This window comes from Rhinoraja longicauda, chromosome 7, assembly GCF_053455715.1.
Source record: "Rhinoraja longicauda isolate Sanriku21f chromosome 7, sRhiLon1.1, whole genome shotgun sequence".
NCBI lineage: Eukaryota > Metazoa > Chordata > Chondrichthyes > Rajiformes > Arhynchobatidae > Rhinoraja > Rhinoraja longicauda.
This window is the reverse complement of record NC_135959.1, coordinates 15,802,875-15,823,850: the sequence shown is the minus strand read 5'-3', so window position 1 is coordinate 15,823,850 and position 20,976 is coordinate 15,802,875. Positions and strand designations below refer to the sequence as shown.

The 20,976-nt window shown below is 41.6% G+C and overlaps 1 protein-coding gene across 1 annotated transcript in view; it reads left to right on the top strand.

The window, feature by feature from the left end:
• Nucleotides 1-20,976, top strand: part of arhgef17 (Rho guanine nucleotide exchange factor (GEF) 17) — a 358,033-nt gene that overhangs the window by 271,118 nt on the left and 65,939 nt on the right. The window contains exon 6 of the mRNA XM_078402165.1: nucleotides 17,032-17,226. Within this exon, the coding sequence (XP_078258291.1) occupies nucleotides 17,032-17,226 (195 nt within the window). The remainder of the gene's footprint in view (nucleotides 1-17,031; nucleotides 17,227-20,976) is intronic.

Sequence of the window (20,976 nt, the reverse complement as noted above, 5' to 3'; positions counted from 1 at the left end):
TCATCTTAGCCATCAGCCAGTATCTCTTGTGAAGAACCTTAGGATGTCTTAATACGTTCAAGGTGCTATCTAAACGCAAACAGTTATTTAAAAAAATTCTCCTGTGTGGAACTGCCTCTCTAAACCTTTTCTCGTTATTTTTTAAAACACGCTTCTCTGACAAAATCTCTCGCTGTCAACTTCCCCGCAGAGACTCTGTGTGGCAATCCTTTTGTTTTGCTCAGTGAAACAGGATATTTTGCTGTGTTCTTGGCATTGTATAAATGTTAGTCACTGCTGACATTCCTACCATCTGCCCTCACAAATGGAGTAGAGCCATCTATTTACCATCCTAGCGAGAATTAACTAGGAATCAATTCATACATTAACTACTGGACAAGGACAGAAGGAATGGGAGTAAATATCCTCTCTGGTATCTTACAGATGAATGTTCATGCTGCTACTTTATTTCTGTGTGTGTGTGTGGGGGGGGGAGGGAATAATTGGTGCTCCCTCATAATTTCCAGGATTCTTTATGCTTATAAATGAATCACCATAATCTTGCAGGAGTAATTTCTTATTTGTGTACAGTGGCTTGAAACAGAAACAAAGCAACTTTTCTTCAAAACATAATGTCAGTGTGTCACATCTATCCCAATTCCAGGCCAGACGTTGGGCCTTAGACATGCAGTCCCCAAGGCAACAACATTGCCAAGGTCAAACCGTTTCAGTGAGCATTGGTGTAATAGATTGTGTACACATTCATAAACAGATCTGTGTTTTTCCTTTAATTCAGTGGGATAGATGACATCTGGTTACATTTCCCCATTGAAAACAGTGGCTGTCATAAGGAATCCATGAACATTTAAAAGATTTAAGGAAACCTCACTATCAGTGTTTAGTTTAGGTTAGAGGTACAGCACGGAAACAGGCCCTTCGGTCCACCCAGTCCTCGCCGGCCGGCGATCTCCCTACACATACTAGGGACAATTTACAATTTTACCAAGCCAATTGGGGCGCAGTGGTAAAGTTGCTGCCTTACAGCGCTCACAGTGCCAGAGACCGGGGTTCGATCCCGACAACAGGTGCTGTCTGTATGGAGTTTGTACGTTCTCCCCGTGACCACGTGGGTTTTCTCCGAGATCTTCGGTTTTCTCCCCCACTCCAAAGACGTACAGGTTTGTAGGTTAATTGACTTGGTATAAATGTGTGTAGGGTAGTGTTAATGTGCGGGGATTGCTGGTCGGTGCAGAATCGGTGGGCCAGAGGGCTTGTTTCCGTGCTGTACCTCTAAAATTAGCCAACAAACTCGTACGTCTTTGGAGTATGGGGAGAAACCCTGAGGTCCCGGAGAAAACCCACGCAGCTCACGGGGAGAATGTACAAATTCTGTACAGACATTACCGATAGTCATGATCGGACCCGGGTCTCTGGTGTGTAAGGCAGCATCTCTACCCTGTGCCACCGTGCAGTGGTTTCAATGATGTTCAGTCGAGTGTTAATTGCAATGACGAAGTCTGGAGCATTAGCAGAATTGTCAATAACAATTAGAACAGCATGCATGCGGTCCTATTATTGCACTCCCTTGTTACCATGGAAAATTTCAAAATGAAACTCCCAGCTGAAGGCCAAATAAAAACAGACCAAGACCTCGCCTAATATTTCCTTCAAGTGCTGCAAGAATTATAATATTTGACCGAGTGGGTTCAAGAATATTGGCTTGGATTTTGCTGCAGTGTCTGTCATTAGTGCCTTTTCAGTCAGAGGGTGGTGAAGGTGTGGAATTCTCTGCCTCAGAAGGCAGTGGAGGCCAGTTCGTTGGATGCTTTCAAGAGAGAGCTGGATAGAGCTCTTAAGGATAGCGGAGTTAGGGGGTATGGGGAGAAGGCAGGAACGGGGTACTGATTGAGAGTGATCAGCCATGATCGCATTGAATGGCGGTGCTGGCTCGAAGGGCTGAATGGCCTACTCCTGCACCTATTGTCTATTGTCTATTGTCTAGTCAGATTTGACTTTTGATTTTTAAATCTGAGGAACCAGGTATTTTAAATAAGTATCAGTACGAGCGCTTGGCCATTCAAAATTGTGGGACTGCAAAATTAGCAGCGCACGGACTGAGAGTAAAATCTCGAGTGATTGAATTTAATGTTAGATCAGGTACTGAAAGAAAAATGAAGAGAAGGAAAGAAAGATTTAGACTTTCGAACTTTAGAGATACAGCGTGGAAACAGGCCGTTCAGTCCACTGAGCCCACACCGCACAGCGATAACCCCATACTCTAGCACTATCCTACACATTAGGGACAATTTACAATTTTACCAAAGCCAATTGACTTACAAACCTGTACGTCTTTGGAGTGTGGGAGGAAATCGGAGCACCCGCAGAAAACCTACACGGTCATGGGGAGAAGGTACAAGCTCCAAACAGGCAGCACCCGTAGTCAGGATTGAACCCGGGTCTCTGGCAGTGTAAGGCAGCAACTCTATCGCTATGCTGCCCAAAGATAAAGAGGTAAAGTGGCTAAAGGAAAATTATGAAAACATGAAGATTTCATTTTGGCATTTTTAATATCTCTATCAAAAATTAAAGCAGCCAGATAATAACAGTTAATTTTTAGTCCTATAGAGTCAAACAGCATGGAAACAGGCCTGTTGGACAAACTTGTCCATGCAGCAATTTGTGGCAAGTAGTAATTAGCTCAGTACAACCCAAATCATACTTCAATTGAAACGGACATGACTTAACTCCTGCAGATCAGTTTGGTTCATATCTCTCCACAAATTCAGTGCTATGCTGCAGGTGAAGCAGTTATTGAGACTTATTTAAAGAACCAAAAGTGAAGCAATGAATATCAGAAAGAAACATGTGGATTCTGCCCCTCATCTGATGTCACTAGTACTTCACTCAACAGGAATGGAAATTCGGTACAGCTTGTTAACCCTCCATGACAAGGGATCCTCATCTTTGTGCTTCTCATAGATCTCCTCCAGCAGAACATGCTCAGCATCTGCGTATGTACCTAGGGCTGTTCAAATAATTAAATCTGCAGTAGTCACAGCCTTAGATGGGAAACCACAACCCCACCTCAATAAAAAAATACCCAAGTAGGGGCATATAATGGAGCTGAGCATATGTCCTAATGGAGTGAGAAGTTAACAACATCACTGAAGCAGGGAAGAATAGTAGGCACTGGCACTCAATGCAGAAGTTCCCAGATATTTGATGCATTTCCAAATTTCAGGAAGGTTTATTCTTTTTAATTCTTCCTTTCCACCCCCCAACTGATCACTCACTCTTGCAATTATAAACTGAATTGTCACTGAAGCTCCTTTCCAGCTTGAATTTATCCACCACAACACTGCCTGCAGCCTCACCCCTCTCCAGTTTGTGAACCTGGGATTTAGGGAATTCCATGCTATTCAATGGAGAAAGTGCTGCTGTGGATGTTTTAGGAAGTGCAAATGGGCCTAACAGAGCCCCCTAACAAAGAGGCGCCATATCCACATTCCTCTGCATCAAGAACATGTGCATTGGGTGCAACTAGGCTGTGTCAGAAGATTGTAAAATCAAGTTTGCACCTTTCTGCAGATACAATCTGATGTTTCAGTGCTTTACCTACGAAGTGGAGGTGTCATCTATCAAATCGGGTGTTAGGACAGAGGGACCTAAATAATCCCATAATGTCCAATATTTCTTCCCTTCCACTATCATAAAGTTGATTATCTAATCATCCACCCGTGTTTGTGGGATCTTGTTGTATAAAAGTCAGTTGCCATGTTTGTGGTTAAGTACACACCAAAAATGTCAATAGTGTAGGAAAATTACGTTGTTTTCCTGGGTTATCCACATGTGTGTGTGTGTATGTACATGTGTAGGTTTCTCCTTAACCACATTTTAATGTCAAGCAATGTTGACCAGCTTCCTATTCTGTGGCATATAAAATATAAAGTCAACATTCACCACACTCACTGCGTTTCCATTTATCAACACAGCCCGTTATTCCCTCAAAGAGCTTTATAATTTGTCAGCCAAGAACTGCTTTTCCCGAATTTGTACTAGTTGTCTTTAATGAACATGTATTTTTCTACTTGAGCATTGCAATCTTCAGAAATGTAACCAGTATTTGTCTAAGTGGCCCATAATTATCTGATTTATTCCTTTCTCCCTCCTTCAATGAAGGCATACATTGGCAAGCCTCCAGTCCAAGTACATTTGGACTCAGTCATAGGACTCTGCTTTTCCGCTTCTGATTTTTTTCAGTATTTAGAATAGAGCTCCATTTCCGTTTTGTTCCACAAACCTTTTCCATGCTACCAAAGATGTCTTCACTTATAGGTTCACTTCAAATTCATATTCTGAAACAGGTACAGCAGGCAGTGAAGAAAGCTAACAACATGTTGACCTTCATTGCGAGAGGATTTGAGTTTAGGAGCAAGGAGGTCCTACTGCAGTTGTACAGGGCCCTGGTGAGACCACACCTGGAGTATTGTGTGCAATTTTGGTCTCCTATTTTCAGGAAGGAAATTATTGCTCTTGAGGGAGTGCAGCGTAGGTTCACCAGGTTAATTCCCAGGATGGTGGGACTGACATATGATGAAAGAATGGGTCGACTGGGCTTGTATTCACTGGAATTTAGAAGGATGAGAGGAGATCTTATAGAAACATATAAAATTCTTATAGGATTGGACAGGCTAGATGCAGGAAAAATGCTCCTGATGTTGGGGGAGTCCAGAACAGGGATCTCAGTTTAAGAATAAGGGGTAGGACTGAGATGAGGATAAACTTTTTCACCCAGAGAGTTGTGAATCTGTGGAATTCTCTGCCACAGAAGGCAGTGGAGGCCAATTCACTGGATGTTTTCAAGAGAGAGTTAGATTTAGTGCTAAGGGCTAAGGGAATCAAGGGATATGGGGAAAAAGCAGGAACGGGGTACTGATTTTAGATGATCAGCCATGATCATATTGAATGGCGGTGCTTTCTCGAAGGGCCGAATGGCCTATTCCTGCACCTATTTTTCTGTTTCTATATTCAAGCGAGCAAAGCAAAAAGCATATCTATCCACTTGTTCTAATGAAAAAATGTTCAAGGTAAAACATTCAACGATTTCTCTGGAACATCAGAGGATGAAGGGCGACTTGATAGAAGTATATATATAAAATTATGAGAGACATAGATAGGATAGACAATCAGAATGTTTTTTTGCCCAGGATGGAAATGTCCAACACTAGAGGGCATAGCTATTTGGTGAGAGGTGGAAAGTTTAATGGCGATTTGCGGGGCAAGTCTTTTATACAGGACGGTGGGGGCCTGGAACACATTGCCAGAGGTGGTGATGGCGACAGATAGGATAGTGGCGTTTAAGAGGCTTTTAGATAGGTGCATGGAAGTGCAGGGAATAGAGGGATATGGACCATGTACAGGCAGATAAGATCAGTTTAATCTGGCATCATGTTTGGCACAAACCTTGTGAGACGAAGGACCTGTTTCTGTTCTGTAATTTGAAATAATATGTTAATTTGAAATAATAAAGTAGTTTACATTTTTCACATTTATAATCATTGTTTTCACACACCTAAGCCTGTACGTTCATCTGGCATTGGCATTTCAGGTTAGCAAGTTGTGGCAGGTACAGGCACAGAAGTGGGTTAAGGATTATACAACTTCCAGCAAATCAGCCATACCATCTTGCGTCTTTAGACTTTAGAGGTACACCACAGAAACAAGCCCTTCGACCCATCGAGTCCACGTCTATCAATGATTACGCCATACACTAACCTACACACACTAGGGACAACTTACTTTTACAACTTACCGAAGCCAATTAACCTACAAACCTGTATGTCTTTGGAATGTGGGAGAAACCGGTGCACCCAGTGAAACCCCATGCAGTCAAGGGGAGAACGTACAAACTGTAGACAGACAGCACCTGTAGTCAGGATCGAACCCGGGTCTCTGACACTGTAAGGCAGCAACTCTACCACTGCGCCATATCGAACTTGGCAGCTTGTAGGTTCAAGTCCTTAGTTACTTAGCATAGGGCCTGGGTTGACACACTTGTGTGTTGCTGAGTGAGTGCCACACTTTAAGGTAGTCTTTTGGATGAGACACTTAGTTGGGACCTGTTGTAAAGCATACAAGGGGAATTCTCTCCCATGTGCCCTGTAGGCCACAAATTCTTCAACTAACAACACTATAAATAGATTATCTGGTCGTGCATCTTATTGTTGTTTGTGGAACTGTGCCCTGTGTAAATTGGCTGCCACATTTCCTGCAGTGCACAAGTGACTATAATTCCGAAACAGAAATTACTTCACTGGCTCCAAAGCACGTTGGAATACCCTGAGCTTGTGTGTGTAAAAAAAATATATAAATGAAAGTCTGCTCATTCTTTTTAAACTGCATTCACACGGTACATAAAGACAGTATCCATCTGATGCATAAGAAATTAAAGAGCATGAAGATTAGTGTCTAGTGATGGTAGAAGTTCAACAATCTGTTTATTTAACTTTGATTGCGATGACTGCTATTAGCTATAATTGCTTTGCCTGGTTCATTCCAATGACGGTACTGCTGTACTGTAGCGCCGGACTGTCTCTGCGAGTTACTGAGTGGGGAGCTGTGCCGAGCAGGATAAGTGATGAGTAATTGCCGTCAGCTGCCAAGAGACACGGGCAAGCAATGGTTTGGTCATCACTAAACTATGTGAAATGTTGATTTTAGCTGCTGATAATATTCTCTGGATGCCTTGTATGGGGGACAGCTGCCTCAACTAAAGAGATACTCAGGATAATGGAGGGGCAATCATTTGCACATAATTTGATACTGCTATTTAAATGAAGGGAAAAATAAACAGCAAAATAAATTCTGGAGAAATATGGATTGTTCTACAGAAGTCAAAAATAAGTTGGGAAGCACTTCTTTTCTTTGATGTATCTCGTTCATCTGGAATTGGCAAATGTTCAGTCCTACATTTGAACTATTAACCCATTTAATGGAAGAGAGATAAACCCTTTTTCTATTTTAGCACTTCATAACTTTCTGTTCATCCTCTCAAATATTCTTTGATATGCCACTCAGTTTACTTTATCATGTGACTCAAATGTTCCATGAAGATGTTAACACCTATTTTAGTTTTAAGATATACATCGTGGAAACAGGCCCTTCAGCCCACCAAGTCCATGCCAGTCATCGATCACCCATACACTAGTTGTATGTTATTCCAGTTTTGCATCCTACACACTAGGGGCAATTTATAGAAGCCAATTTACCTATAAACATGCGGGTCTTTGGAATGTGTGAGGAAACCATAGCACCTGGAGAAAACCCACAAGATCCAGGGAAAAAGTACGAACTCCATACAGGCAGCACCCATTGTCAGGATCGATCTCGGGTCTCCGGAGCTGTACCAGCAACTCTACCACTGTGCCATGTGGCACCTTTAATGGAGATCGATGTCCCCAATGGTTGTTGGTTGTGATATCTTTCGGCTTTCAGAAAGCTGTTAATATGGACGTGCAAGAGACGTCTTGTAAGCATTAGAGGCAAAGCGGTGAAGAGGAGAAAGAGATTTTGCCTTTATATATTGTTTTTCAATGCTTACAGGTGACATCAAAGTACATAACAGATTTTGAATATAATATCTGTTGTAATGCAGTTTAATTCAATGAGAGTTAGTGACAGAATCACACTGTCACGTATTCCTTGTGCTCTTGTGTTGAGTTCACAATTAAGAACATTTGTGAAGATGCAGTTTTCTGGCCAGCTGAGGTAAAATTGCATGAGTTTTCTTTTGTGGTGACTGCTTTTGAGAACAGTGGATTGATTAAGAATAACTTTCACAAATAGATTTTGAATTGACTACCTGAGTCCGACTCTTTAGAATACATCGCATATTCATATGTAAATAATGATCTACGATGACATTAATGTCTTTGCGATGGTGAAAATAATTGCATGATGTTATTCAGATGCGATCCTCTGTTTAACTCTAAATTTAAAAAACTGAGGTTGCTAAAAATCTGTAATAAAAACACAATTCCTGAAACACTCAGCAGGTCAAACAGTATCCGTGAAAGAGAAACAGAGTTAACATTTCAGGTCGAAGATCGACACAAAAAGTTGGAGTAACTCAGCGGGGCAGGCAGCATCTCTGCAGAGAAGCTAATGGGTGACGTTTCGAAGACCCTTCTTCGGACATTTTGTGTCGAAGACCCATTACCAGATTCCTGTACACTGACTTCATTGATGTTAATGTACATTAATTAAATACATCTATAATAATTCATAATTAAGGAATTATCTTCAAGTTTCCATCTCTTCTGTCAGGAAGACCGTTTGGCATTTAAAATACTGGATCATCAAGTTGTGCAAGATACCCACAGGATTTTATTTGTTGCCATAGAGAGACGTTTCAGTTTTCTCAGCAAACTTCCTTCTTACAGCTTCCAACCCAATACACTTCCTATCATCATGGTAACATCACACACATCTGCACCAATGCCCAACTCTGTATTCAGCTCAGTTTAGTTTATTGTCACCTGTACCGAGGTACAGTGAAAAGCTTTTGTTGCGTGCTAACCAGTCAGTGGAAAGACAATACATGATTACAATTGAGCCATTCACAGTGTACAGATACATGATAAGAGAATAACGTTTAGTGCAAGATAAAGCCAGTAAGTCCCTTTGCCCTTATTTAGTCAATCCCTTAGCTACTGATATGCTCAGTCTCTCTTTTGATATCTCTAGATTGGATTTTTCCAAGATCGCCTTGACTGCAAACCTTTTATTTACCGTCTATAATCTCCATTTGTTGCCATACCAAAACAGTGACCTGCGTGGGTTTTCTCCGAGATGTTCGGTTTCCTCCCACACTCCAAAGGCTTACAGGTTTGTAGGTTAATTGGCGTGGTAAATGTAAAAATTGTCTCTAGTGGGTATGGGATAATGTTAATGTGCGGGAATCGCTGGTCGGCGCAGACCCGGTGGGCCGAAAGTTTCTGCGCTGTATCTCTAAACCAAACTAAAACTGGGGCAGCATGGTAGCATAGCGGTAGTGTTGCTGCCTTACACCGCCAGAGACCCGGGTTCAATCCTGACTACAGATGCTCTCTGCACGGAGTAAGTACATTCTCCCTGGGACCGCTGCCTGCTCGTGGTTTATTTTTTCTGCATCTGCTGTCGGCTGTGGGTCCAATCAGTACCTGAAGCAGATACTGCCACTTCCCAACAAGTGCAATATTACAAGAACATTTGGTTACTGATAGACTTGTTACTGATTTTGTGTAGAAATCAACAAAGCAAATAAAATTTCGAACTATGCAACAAAACAGCTTAAGCTGTTACATGCTAGATGGATCACATTGTTAGTATTGGGCGGCACAGTGATGTAGCAGTAAAGCTGCTGCCTTACAGCATCAGAGACCCAAGTTCGATCCTGATTGTGGGTACCGTCTGTCAGGATTTTTATACGTTCCCCCTGTGAACACGTGGGCTTTCTCCAGGTGCTCTAGTTTCCTCCCACACTCCAAAGACGTACTGATCTGTAGGTTAATTGACTCGGTAAAAATTGTAAATTGTCCCTAGTGTGTTGGAGAGTGTTAGCGTATGGGGTGATCGCTGGTCAGCGTGGACTCAGTAATATGCAGACATTGAAACCCTACACTACCTTGAGGAGCAGCCTTAGCAACGTGGTGACGAATTATGAGGGAAAATTGTAATAGTGTGGGCTTTTCAGTCTTCAAGACAGTTGGGACTCATAAAATATAATAAATGCTGTGGAAAAGGTAAACCCTCAAGCATGAGTTTGAACTAAACCATAACACTATGTCAAAGGATTCATTCTAACTCAGAAAAGATAAAATGTCATGAATTTTTTCATTTGAAGAATGATTAACATATGGATTGAAGTCATGGAGACGAGATCCCCTAAATCATTTCAGAAACAACAGCAACTTTCAATTATCCAGCGCCTTTAACATAACAAAATTGTTCAAGTGAAAAGAGGGCTTCACAGGAACAATACCAAACAAAACAATTAAATCTGTGTCAAAACAGGGCCTGATGACCAAAAGCTTGGTTATGCAGTAGGTTTTAAGGAGCATCTTTAAAAAATAGAGGTTTTGGGTAGGTTCCATTGCTATAAAAACTTGATTGTTTGGACTTAAGCAATAAAATTCAGTTGTAATCAAGTGGTCAGAATAAGAGTAGCAATTGAAGAGAAATAGAAGGATGATGTGGTAAACTCAGGGGACTAGATCGCTTCACCTCCTTGTGCAACTGGATCCTCGACTTCCTCATCAACAAACCACAATCTGTAGGAATTGGTAACAAGAATTCCTCCTTGACACCCATCAGCACTTGTGCACGCAAGGCTGCATCCTCACTGTCTTGCTCTATACCCATGATAGTGTAGCCAGGCACCATTTTTCAATTTTATGACGCTGTTACCAGGTAATGATGAGTTGTCTTATAAAAGGGAGATCAATAATCTGATTGAATTGTGCCACAACCACAACTTTGTTCTCAACATCAGCAACACCAAGGAGCTGATTGTTGATATTAGAAGAGAGAAGCCGAGGATCCACAAGCCTGTCTTCGTCGATGGGTCGGCGGTGGAGAGAGTCAACAACTTCAAGTTCCTGGGCGAACATATCCCTGTTCTGTGTCCAGTTCATTGATGCAATCATTAAGAAAGCCAATCAATGCCTCTGCTTCCTTAGAAGAGTGAGGAGATTCAGTATGTGTGATTGAGTAGAGAAGTTGGGACGTCATGTTGCAGTTGTATAAGACATTGGTGAGGCCACATTTAGAATATTGTGTTCAGTTCTGGGCACCGTGTTATAGGAAAGATAATGTCAAGCGTGAAAGGGTTCAGAGAAGATTTACGAGGATGGTACCAGGACTAGAGGGTCTGAGTTACAGGGAGAGGTTGAGTAGGCTGGGCCTCTATTCCTTGGAGAGCAGGAGGGTGGGGGGATGATCTTATAGATATCATATCATATCATATCATATATATACAGCCGGAAACAGGCCTTTTCAGCCCTCCAAGTCCGTGCCGCCCAGCGATCCCCGTACATTAAAACTATCCTACACCCACTAGGGACAATTTTTTTTTACATTTACCCAGCCAATTAACCTACATACCTGTACGTCTTTGGAGTGTGGGAGGAAACCGAAGATCTCGGAGAAAACCCACGCAGGTCACGGGGAGAACGTACAAACTCCTTACAGTGCAGCACCCGTAGTCAGGATCGAACCTGAGTCTCCGGCGCTGCATTCACTGTAAGGCAGCAACTCTACCGCTGCGCCACCGTGCCGCATGTATAAAATCATGAGAGGAATAGATCGGGTAGATGCACAGTCTTTTGCCCAGAGTAGGTGAATCGAGGACCAGAGGACATCGGTTTAAGATGAAGGGGAAAAGATTTAATAGGAATCTGAGGGGTAACTTTTTCACACAAAGCGTGGTTGATGTGTGGAACAAGCTGCCAGAGGAGGTAGTTAAGGCAGGGACCATTCCAACATTTAAGAAGCAGTTAGACAGGTACATGGATAGGACAGGTTTGGAGGGATGTGGACTAAATGTTGGCAGGTGGGACTAGAGTAACTGGGACATGTTGGCTGGTGTGGGCAAGTTGGGCCGAAGACCCTGTTTCCATATTGTATCACTCTCTGACTCTATAATTTCTTGAACTTCTACAGGTATACGGTGGAGAGCATATTGACTGGTTGTGTCACAGCCTGCTTCAGCAAATCAAATCACACCCATTCCCATGGTGGCATCCAAATTTGAGAATGACTTCAGATTAAGAGGACAAGGGGATTGAGGAGCAGATGTGTTTCAGCAGAGGATCTCAATACTCCCTCTAGCCCCTCTTTTATTACCCATCCCAATCGACTCCCTTTTCTCCCACAGTCTCCCACACCACCACTCCATTGCCATCACCCAGCTCCATGCGCCTCCTTCACCACTCATCTCCCATCTCTGAGTCCCCCATTTCCACTTTAATGATGCGATGATTCAATTCAATGAATCAATTATTCAATGAATTCCCTTTTTATCCCCTCTTTCCCCTTACCCTCACATTTCCACCCATATCTGTCCCTCCAGCTTTATATTTCACTCTGCCTCCTCTCCTTACCTGAATCTCTTTCATCTGCATTTCATCTCTAACTTTTGTTTACCTATCAAACCTGTCTCACCTGTACTCACCTGTCACTTGGTTGGCTCGTCCCTCTCTCTTCCAGCCTACTCCTTATCAATCTAAAGAAGGGTCTCAACCTGAAACATCATCTGTCTGTTCCCTCCACAGATGCTACCTGACCCTTTGTGTCCCTCCAGCTGCTTTACATTTTGTTCAGGATCTGAGTCGGTTAGGGAAATGGGTGACATGATAAATGATAATCAAATGGCATTAATGAATATGAGGAAGACAGCATTTTAAAAACGCATTGTAACACATGTAAAAATATTGGTTACTGTGAAATATGGGTTTGGAGGCTGAGAGTCATAGAGAGCCATAGAGTGACAGTGTGTAAACAGGCCTTTCAGCCCAACTTGCCCACACACGCCAACATGTCCCAGCTACACTAGTCCCACCTGCCAGCATTTGGTCCATATCCCTCCACAAACCTGTCCTATCCATGTACCTGTCTAACTGCTTCTTAAATGTCGGGATAGCCCCTGCCTCAACTACCTCCTCTGGCAGCTTGTTCAATACAGGATTATTAGCTTGATTATTGGCTCAGAAAAGCTTCATTTATTTTGATGAAGACAAAGATTGAATGTTGGGTCCTTGCAAGTTATGTATTACTGCGAGTGTCTTTTGTAGTGCAGTAAGAACCGATTCAGGAAAAGTTTTCTTCAAAGCATGGATCAGATTTTCAATTCAGCAATGAGGTTGTAAGTTTGTGCTTTGGTGCTGGGATCCTGGTGAGGAGAGAATGGCCTTTTCTACTTAAATACAAATTTATCCAAATAATCTCCACTGAGGAATAAAGAGGAAGCCACTTCATCAAGTCTAATCAATGGGTGAGGAAATGCTCTCCCCACATACTGTATTCCCAAAATAATTAGCTCTGCAGTTATGCACGATACTTGGCACAGTTTCACGGCCATATTTGCCATATATAAATTTTGAGACACTAATTGCACAATTTAATGCTCAGCCAAGGAAGTTTCAGGTGACTGATTGTGCAGATTATTTACAAAAGTGATGTGGAACATCCATTCTGCCTAGTGCTGCCTTAATTAATTCTATCTGTTAGCTCCGGCACTGAGCATTTTAGTATGATTCTATTTGACCTGAACTTTCTTGAATTGTGGCTATCATGGCTGGAGAAATATCATTTAACACATAGACCTTCCACTTGTTAATACAGCAGATGGAATGCCTTGAATCTGATGTATGGTCATTTGTTTGAAATTTTTTTTTTATTCTAACAGCTTACAGATGAATGTTTATTTTATTCACTGTGCTTAAGTATTGTTTAATAAAATTTTCTGATGTAATGTCCTTAATAAATATTCATTCAATGACCTGGTTATTCCTGAGGTGATTCATTTTTTTCCTACAAATAACAAAGTATTTTCTTTTCCAATGCCAGGGATTGTGGGGAGAAAGAAGGAGAATGGGGTTGACAGGGAAAGATTAATCAGCCATGATTGGATGGCGGAGTAGACTTGATGAGCCAAATGGCCTCATTCTGCTCCTGTCGCTTATGAACATTCTGCTTTTAAAATATTTTGAAGCCACACTTTAATCTGTTATTATATTTCTGCATTTTTTTACTGAAATTCCTTCCTAATTAATTGTATGGAATATCCTTTTTTTCCCAGATGGGAGCTACAGTCATCTCTATTACAACTAATCAATATTGTTTAACAAATATTTAATGGCAGTCCTTCTACTTCCAGATGAGATGCACCTCCCTCTTTCTCACTACATTAAGCAGTTTAAATGAAATCAGACTCTGAAAATGGGAAGCTGCTTTTCTAACTGAATGAAAAAATACAATGTGGGATGTTTAATCCTCCAAGTAACGCTGGAGGGGGTTGGGGGGGGGGGGGGGGGTGGGGGAGGTAGCCAAGGATAGGCATTTTTTATGAGTGAAGCTATGAGGTAGAGTGTGATGCTTTGGTGGTTTTGTTTAGTTTAGAGATTCGGCCCACCAAGTCCACGCTGACCAGCGATCCCTGGACCCTAACACTATCCTTCACACACTAGGGACAATTTACAATTAAACCAAGCCAATTAACCTACAAACCTGTAGGTCTTTGGAGTGTGGGAGGAAACCGGAGATCCCAGTGAAAACCCACGTAGGTCACGGGGAGAACGTACAAACTCCGTACAGACAGCACTCGTGGTCGGGATTGACCTGGGTCTCTGGCACTGTAAGGCAACAACTGTACCGCTGGGCCACCGTGCCACCATTTTGGGATTACTTAGAAGTGATGGATGCAGAGCCTATGGTTTTGAGAAATTTCAGTCTTATAGTTACCTCTCAGTCTGATATATCTGCATTCTCAGCAGTGGTGGTCACCATTGTTAAGGACTATATGCAAGACAGATGGTGTAAAACCTCCTATTATCAGAGGGAAGCAGAAATAAGCAGAAGGCTTATGGTGGGCCGTATGGCCGATTTCTGCTCCTACAACTTATGAGCATGAATTTATGAATAGAATAGTGATCAGTTCCAAACAATCTACTTTTACGTTGTTAGTTGCCTTTTCACTGACTTTGTAGAATTCACGGGTAATTTAATGCGTTTGTGTTTTGTTCTGAGTGTACACGCCTTTGATGCTGCTGCAAGCAAGATGTTCATTGTAACTGTACCTCACCGTAGTGGTGCATTTGTCAATAAACTTGACTGCACGTGTATCTAGTGTCCAGGACCCCAGAAACATAACAGCTCGGCTGGGTGAGGGTTGCTGACAACGATACTAGAGGAGCAAGATGGACCACTCCGTTGAAATCGCCTATACTGAAGTGTAGTATGCAAAGGAGCCATTTTAGTAGGCAAAACCCACCGTTCGTTATGCCTCTCGCAGTGTAATCAGTGGTTTGGGGGAACAGTATATGTGATGATACCATTAAAATGCAGAATATATCTCATCTATCAATTCACAGATTTTTGTTATTTTTCTTTTTAAATGTTTCTGCATTACTAAATACTAGATACCACTAAATACTAGATACCACTAAAATGGCACCATGACGTACTGCGGTTTTTAGGGTCGAGTGGTCTATCTTGCTCCTCTAGTATCTTTGGTTGCTGAGTTGCAACTCCAACAACACGGGGTCAAGTCCTGACCTCTGGTGTCATCTATGTGGGGTTTAGAAGCAGTAAAACCATCCGAACCCTGTGAATATTCTTCCTAGAATACCAACCAATTTATCTTAGTAAAGTGCAGGGCACTGTCAGCAAACCCAGGCATGTTTAGAATGAGTAATAAATCTCCATTCTCATGTTTGTTCTTCTTTGCAACGGCAGTATACAAGGGCTTCGTGAAAATGAAACTACATAAATACCAGGTGAAGGTTGTGTGTCTCCACAGCTGCAATGCTGATCTTGATGGCCGTCCAAATTCATGAAACATGTAGTCAGCCAAGCTAAATATCACTGAAATATGGACCATAGACACTGTTCTTTTTAACTGAAGCCAGCATAGGAGACAACAATCCTGCTTGGCCACAAATAGGCAGCAACGATTATCCGTGAGCATGATAAATCTTGTTTCTATTTTAGTTTGACTGTCAGATATTAAGATTTCAGAATTGTCTCTCTTCATTTAGATTTCCCAGTCACTATTTTTCTTCTCTTTCCTCCACACCCGCCCCACCCCTTGGTGGCACGAAGGTGGTAATTGCTGTCAATGTGTAGTCGCACAGAATTGGAGAAGCCTCTAAAAATATTAGCAGATAGCCAGCCTGAGCTTGGGATGGGGAGCATTAACAGGCTGACACTGGCAGATATCACAAGTGAATCTAGCACATCATTTATCTGTGTTCTGGCAGAGTCCCACTGCAAGTAATCAAACCTAAAAACGCAGCCGGATTTCTTTCTCTGTCTGCAATACCAAGACTGCTTGGCAGCTGAATTAGTTGACTCCAATGATTCAATATCAAGAAAGGTGATAAATTTATCAACTGAATCATGCAGAATTTCAGCCTGTCGTTGGGTTTTATTCTGATGGAAACCAGTTACAGCGAAGATGCTGAGGTAAGAACGTGGCTTCTGCACAGCTAACAAGAACATCGTTTCAGAAATAGCAAGAAAACCTATGAGATGCAATCACGAAACTTTAACGGGGTGAAGCCTGTTGTCACACGGCCAACATTTTGATGAATCATTTCAAGTTTTCATTATCAGTCAAATTGGTTTCTGCTGCCTTGAGTGTTTTAAGTTCAGTATTAACCGGGGAAGTTCAATTTCATTGTACACAATCCCACTGATGACTCAAGAGGTTTGTTCTTTTGGATGTGTTACAAAGGTTGAAAGGCATCAAACTGAAAGTTTGACTCAAACTGGAATTTGCAAGCAATATTCCTCAGGCTGGATTCGCACCAATTTTACATGGCGCAATGGCTTCAGAATTACTGTACAGTATGGGTGGTCTAAAACGTAATTTTGTTGTGTGACGTCCCATGTTAGAATAACAGTTGAAATATTTACATCTGAATGCGTCGACCAATTCGGATCTAAATTAAACACTGAAGTCAAAACAGGGATTGGAATTTGCTCCATGTGCCTCACCTGGAGCAGCTACCTTAACCATTTCTCATGACGTTACTATAAAGGGTGACCTCAAGTAAAATCAGTAGGAAGGAACTGCAGATACTGATTTACACCGAAGATAGACACAAAATGCTGGAGGAAGTCAGACTGTCTGAAGAAGGGTCTCTACCGAAACTTTACCTATTCCCTTTCTCCAGAGATGCTGCCTGACCTTTTGAGTTACTCCAGCATTCCAGTGTCTACCTTCAAGTAAAAGGAGACAGCTGACAGGGGATTGTTCTAACCAGTTAACTGTTGGTATTTTCTGTGCGACAGGATCTTTTGAAGCACACTCCTGATGATCACCCGGACCACCCCTGCCTACTTGCAGCACAGCGTTACATTAAGTTGCTGGCCGAAAGGATAAACAAGGGAAAGAAGAATGCTGAGGAGGCTGAGAAAGAAGCCCGCATCCTGCAAGAGATAGAATCCCATATCGAAGGCATGGTGGACGTACGTATACATGAAGAGGTACAATTATTATGGAATTCTAAGATCAACCTGTTGACACTGCGAGCCCAATTAATGTTTGTACGTAATAAAATGGTCTGAAGAAGAGTCTCGACCCGAAACGTCGCCCATTCCTTATCTCCAAAGATGCTGCCTGTCCCGCTGTGCTACTCCAGCTTTTTGTGTCTATCTTTGGTTTAATCCAGCATCTGCAGTTCCTTCCTACATAAAATGGTTATTTATTGATAAGCAAGAAGGTGAAAAGTTTCCCTGAGTAGAGAGAATGAGGAGTTATGGTGACCAACACTTATGCACGGTTGCCTGTGTTGGAAAATTGGAATTAAAATTCAGAATGCAACTTGTTCCTTGCTGCTATAATGAGTCCTGGAATCAGACAAATATATGTATGTCCTTTCAATCTATTCTAGTCAGATAATTATTGTGGCGATAATTTAAACCAATACCTTGCATATAGTACAATACAAGGATAGTAGGTCTGAGTGCAATAACTCATAATCTGGTATCCCCTAAGTTTTCTTCTTGAAGTGAAAGGTATTTGATGTCCATTATCATGCCTGTAAAGCTTCATGTTGTGCTGATATAAGTTCTTTGTCACTACTGCTTATCTTTCAATGTATAATACTCTTGCTTCTGAGTCGGAGGGCTGTGGGTTCAGATGCTTCATTGGAACAGGCATGGGGTCATAAAGGCATTGTATCATGCTTTGTTTTGTTTTTCTCTGCTTATCAGACAAGGCTGTCATTGTTGACAAAGAAACCCAATACTAGGAATTTTTGTAGTTTCCCAGCTCTGAGATCCTATCTGTGCCAAACTTCAGTTGACATGCATGAAGGTCCAAAGAATTGCCTAGAAACTGAATTGGTAGGCTAAATGTGTACCAGAATCAGCACTTGCACCAAAGCTGAAGTCACAAAACAAAAAGATGAAATTAAGACATCTTTGATTTAAGAAAGCTTTATGCAAACTTTAAAATATGTTAAAGTTCATCCCATGTGTTTTACTCAGATTATTAATTGCTGGGCTCATGGCAATGATGGCATTTATTCAGAGACCTGTGGGAGGTGGATCAATGCAATGCAAGAGCTGTCTCCATGCCAACACTGAGCTGAGTGAAAGGTTGAAGGATTGCAGGAAACAGAGGGAGTGCAGAATCTGGTGGAGCCGATGGGGGCAGTCTCTGGAGGTGTGGGCGCAGTGACTGAGGAGAAGGGGGGCGGGGGGAAATGAGAAATGCAAATCGTGAGGATAAAAGATTTCCATAGCACGTCCCCTGACCAATGGAGCAGCGGAATTCAGGCGAAGGGAATCAGGGGCTGTGTTCAGGTGTGGTCAATATGGGTGGGTCAGGGAATGTGATTGCCTTCTGTGAATGGGCCGGCGATCAGCAAGGGACCATGATCCCAGCCATTACTGTGAACACTTGATATATTTGTGATATTAAAATAAAACTCAATAAAACATTCAGCTAAGTATAAAACACAATGGAAGGTAGCCACAAAGTGCTGGAGCAACTCAGCAGGTCAGACCGCATCTCTGGAGAAAAGGAACAGGTGACGTTTCCGGGTCGGAACCCTTCTTCCCTAATGAAGCTCCCTTAAATCAAGCAACTCTACTACTTGCAGCATGATGCACTTCTAGCTGAATTCAGTTTTAATAACACAGGTCATAAATTTTGTTTCTTTCATCCAATTTCAGTTGTTATGCAAACTCAATACAGTGCATATGTTGGTGACATTATTAAATGACGTCAGCATGAGGGTGAATCATTCCTACAAATGTGCAGTCTATTTTCCCGATGGGCAAGATTTCCCTAAAAAGCACATGCAGATTCTGTTAAAAATATCATTAATGACAAAATAATGAATCCAAGTACAATTCAAAATTTTAGCAATTATCTAAGAATAAGAAATGTCCATAGGGGTAAGGTGGGATATTTAAAAACAGATGTGGGTAACATTCTGAATGAAAATAAAGAAATGGCAGAATCATTGAAAAATTACTGTGCTTTAGTCTTCATGGTAGAGGAAGAGGATTATGTATCCAACTTTCCAGGGAAAATAATAATGAATGAAGGACTGGAACGCGGTGAAGCTAATATAAATAAGGAAACAGTACTAGGGAAATAGTGGCACTCAAGGCTGTCAAATCTCCAAGGCTTACTGGTTTGCATCTTAGGGCTTTAAAGAAAATAAGTGAGGAAATCACAGAATCTTTGGCCCTAACCTTCCAAAGATCTCTGAATTCACAAATTGTTTCTTTGGATTAGAAAATTGCAGGCCCACTAAACATAATGGAAATAAGAGGAAGTGATGTGGTATTACAGTGGGTAATGGAACTTCAACATATATATATATATATATATACAGATGCTCCTCTACGTACGATGATTCGACTTACGATATTTCGACTTTACGATGGTGCAAAAGTGATACACATTCAGTAGAAACCGTTCTTCGAATTTTGAATTTTGATCTTTTTGATATGCGGTACAATAAATTACATGAGATATTCAACACTTTATTATAAAATAGGCTTTGTGTTAGATGATTTTGCCCAACTGTAGGCTAATGTAAGTGTTCTCAGAAAGTTTAAATTAGGCTAGGCTAGGCTATGATGTTCGGTAGGTTAGGTGGCTATGATGTTTGGTAGGTTAGGTGTATTAAATGCATTTTCGACTTACAATATTTTCGATTTATGATGGGATTATCGGAACTTAACCCCATCGTAAATCGAGGAGCATCTGTATATAGATACACATACATATAGATAGATCTATCAGCATTGATAGAAACAATAGATTTATCAGCACTGATCCCTCTTGAATTTCTAGTCACAGATCTACATCCAGAATAAGACCCTTCCACAACTACCCTCTGTGTTCTATGAATAATCCAGTTCTACATTAAAACTATCAAGTCACAACTTTGCTGCAAGCAAGATATTTTATTGTATTTACACCTCACTGTTGTGCACATGACAATAAACTATACTTGACTAAATCTTTACACAACTTCCACATGTCAGACGTGGGCCAAACCAATAACAGCTGTTCCCAATTCACGCTCCCTAGCTCCTGCCTATTAATGTTGTAATTTGCCCTGCCCCAATTTAGTACTTTCCCCCAAGGTCCAGACTTATCCTTATTCATAACTATCTTATAACTTGAGTTATGATCATTGTTCCAAAAAGATGATCTCCCACTGAAACATCAGTCACCTGGCCAGGGCCAGGCTCGTTTCCCAACACAAGGTACAGTATGGTACATCCTCTAGTTGGACTATCCACATAGTGACAAGAAATCCTCTTGGATGCACCTAAAAAATTCTGCAACATCTTGTACCGAGGAAATCCCAGTCAATACTGAGTTAGTTAAAATCACCCACTCCGACAATCATGTTGCTTTTCCTTCTTTCCATAATCTGTCTTCAAATCTGTTCTTCAATCTCCTGCTGGCTATTGTGAGGCCCACAGTAGAATCCCATTAGGGTGATTGCACCTTTCTTATTTTTGAGTTCCACCTGTATTGCCTCGGTGGATGAACACTCCAATGTGTCCTTTCTGAGTGCAGCTACGAATTGCTTCCTGCTTTGGTAGAGTATCATTGAATCATTGAATCATTGGGTATGGCAACATCTCTGGTGAACATGGATAGGTGATATTTCGGGTCGGGACCTTTCTTCAGTCCGAAACATCACCTATCCATATTCTCCAGAGATGCTACTTGACCTGCTAAGTTACAACAGCACTTTG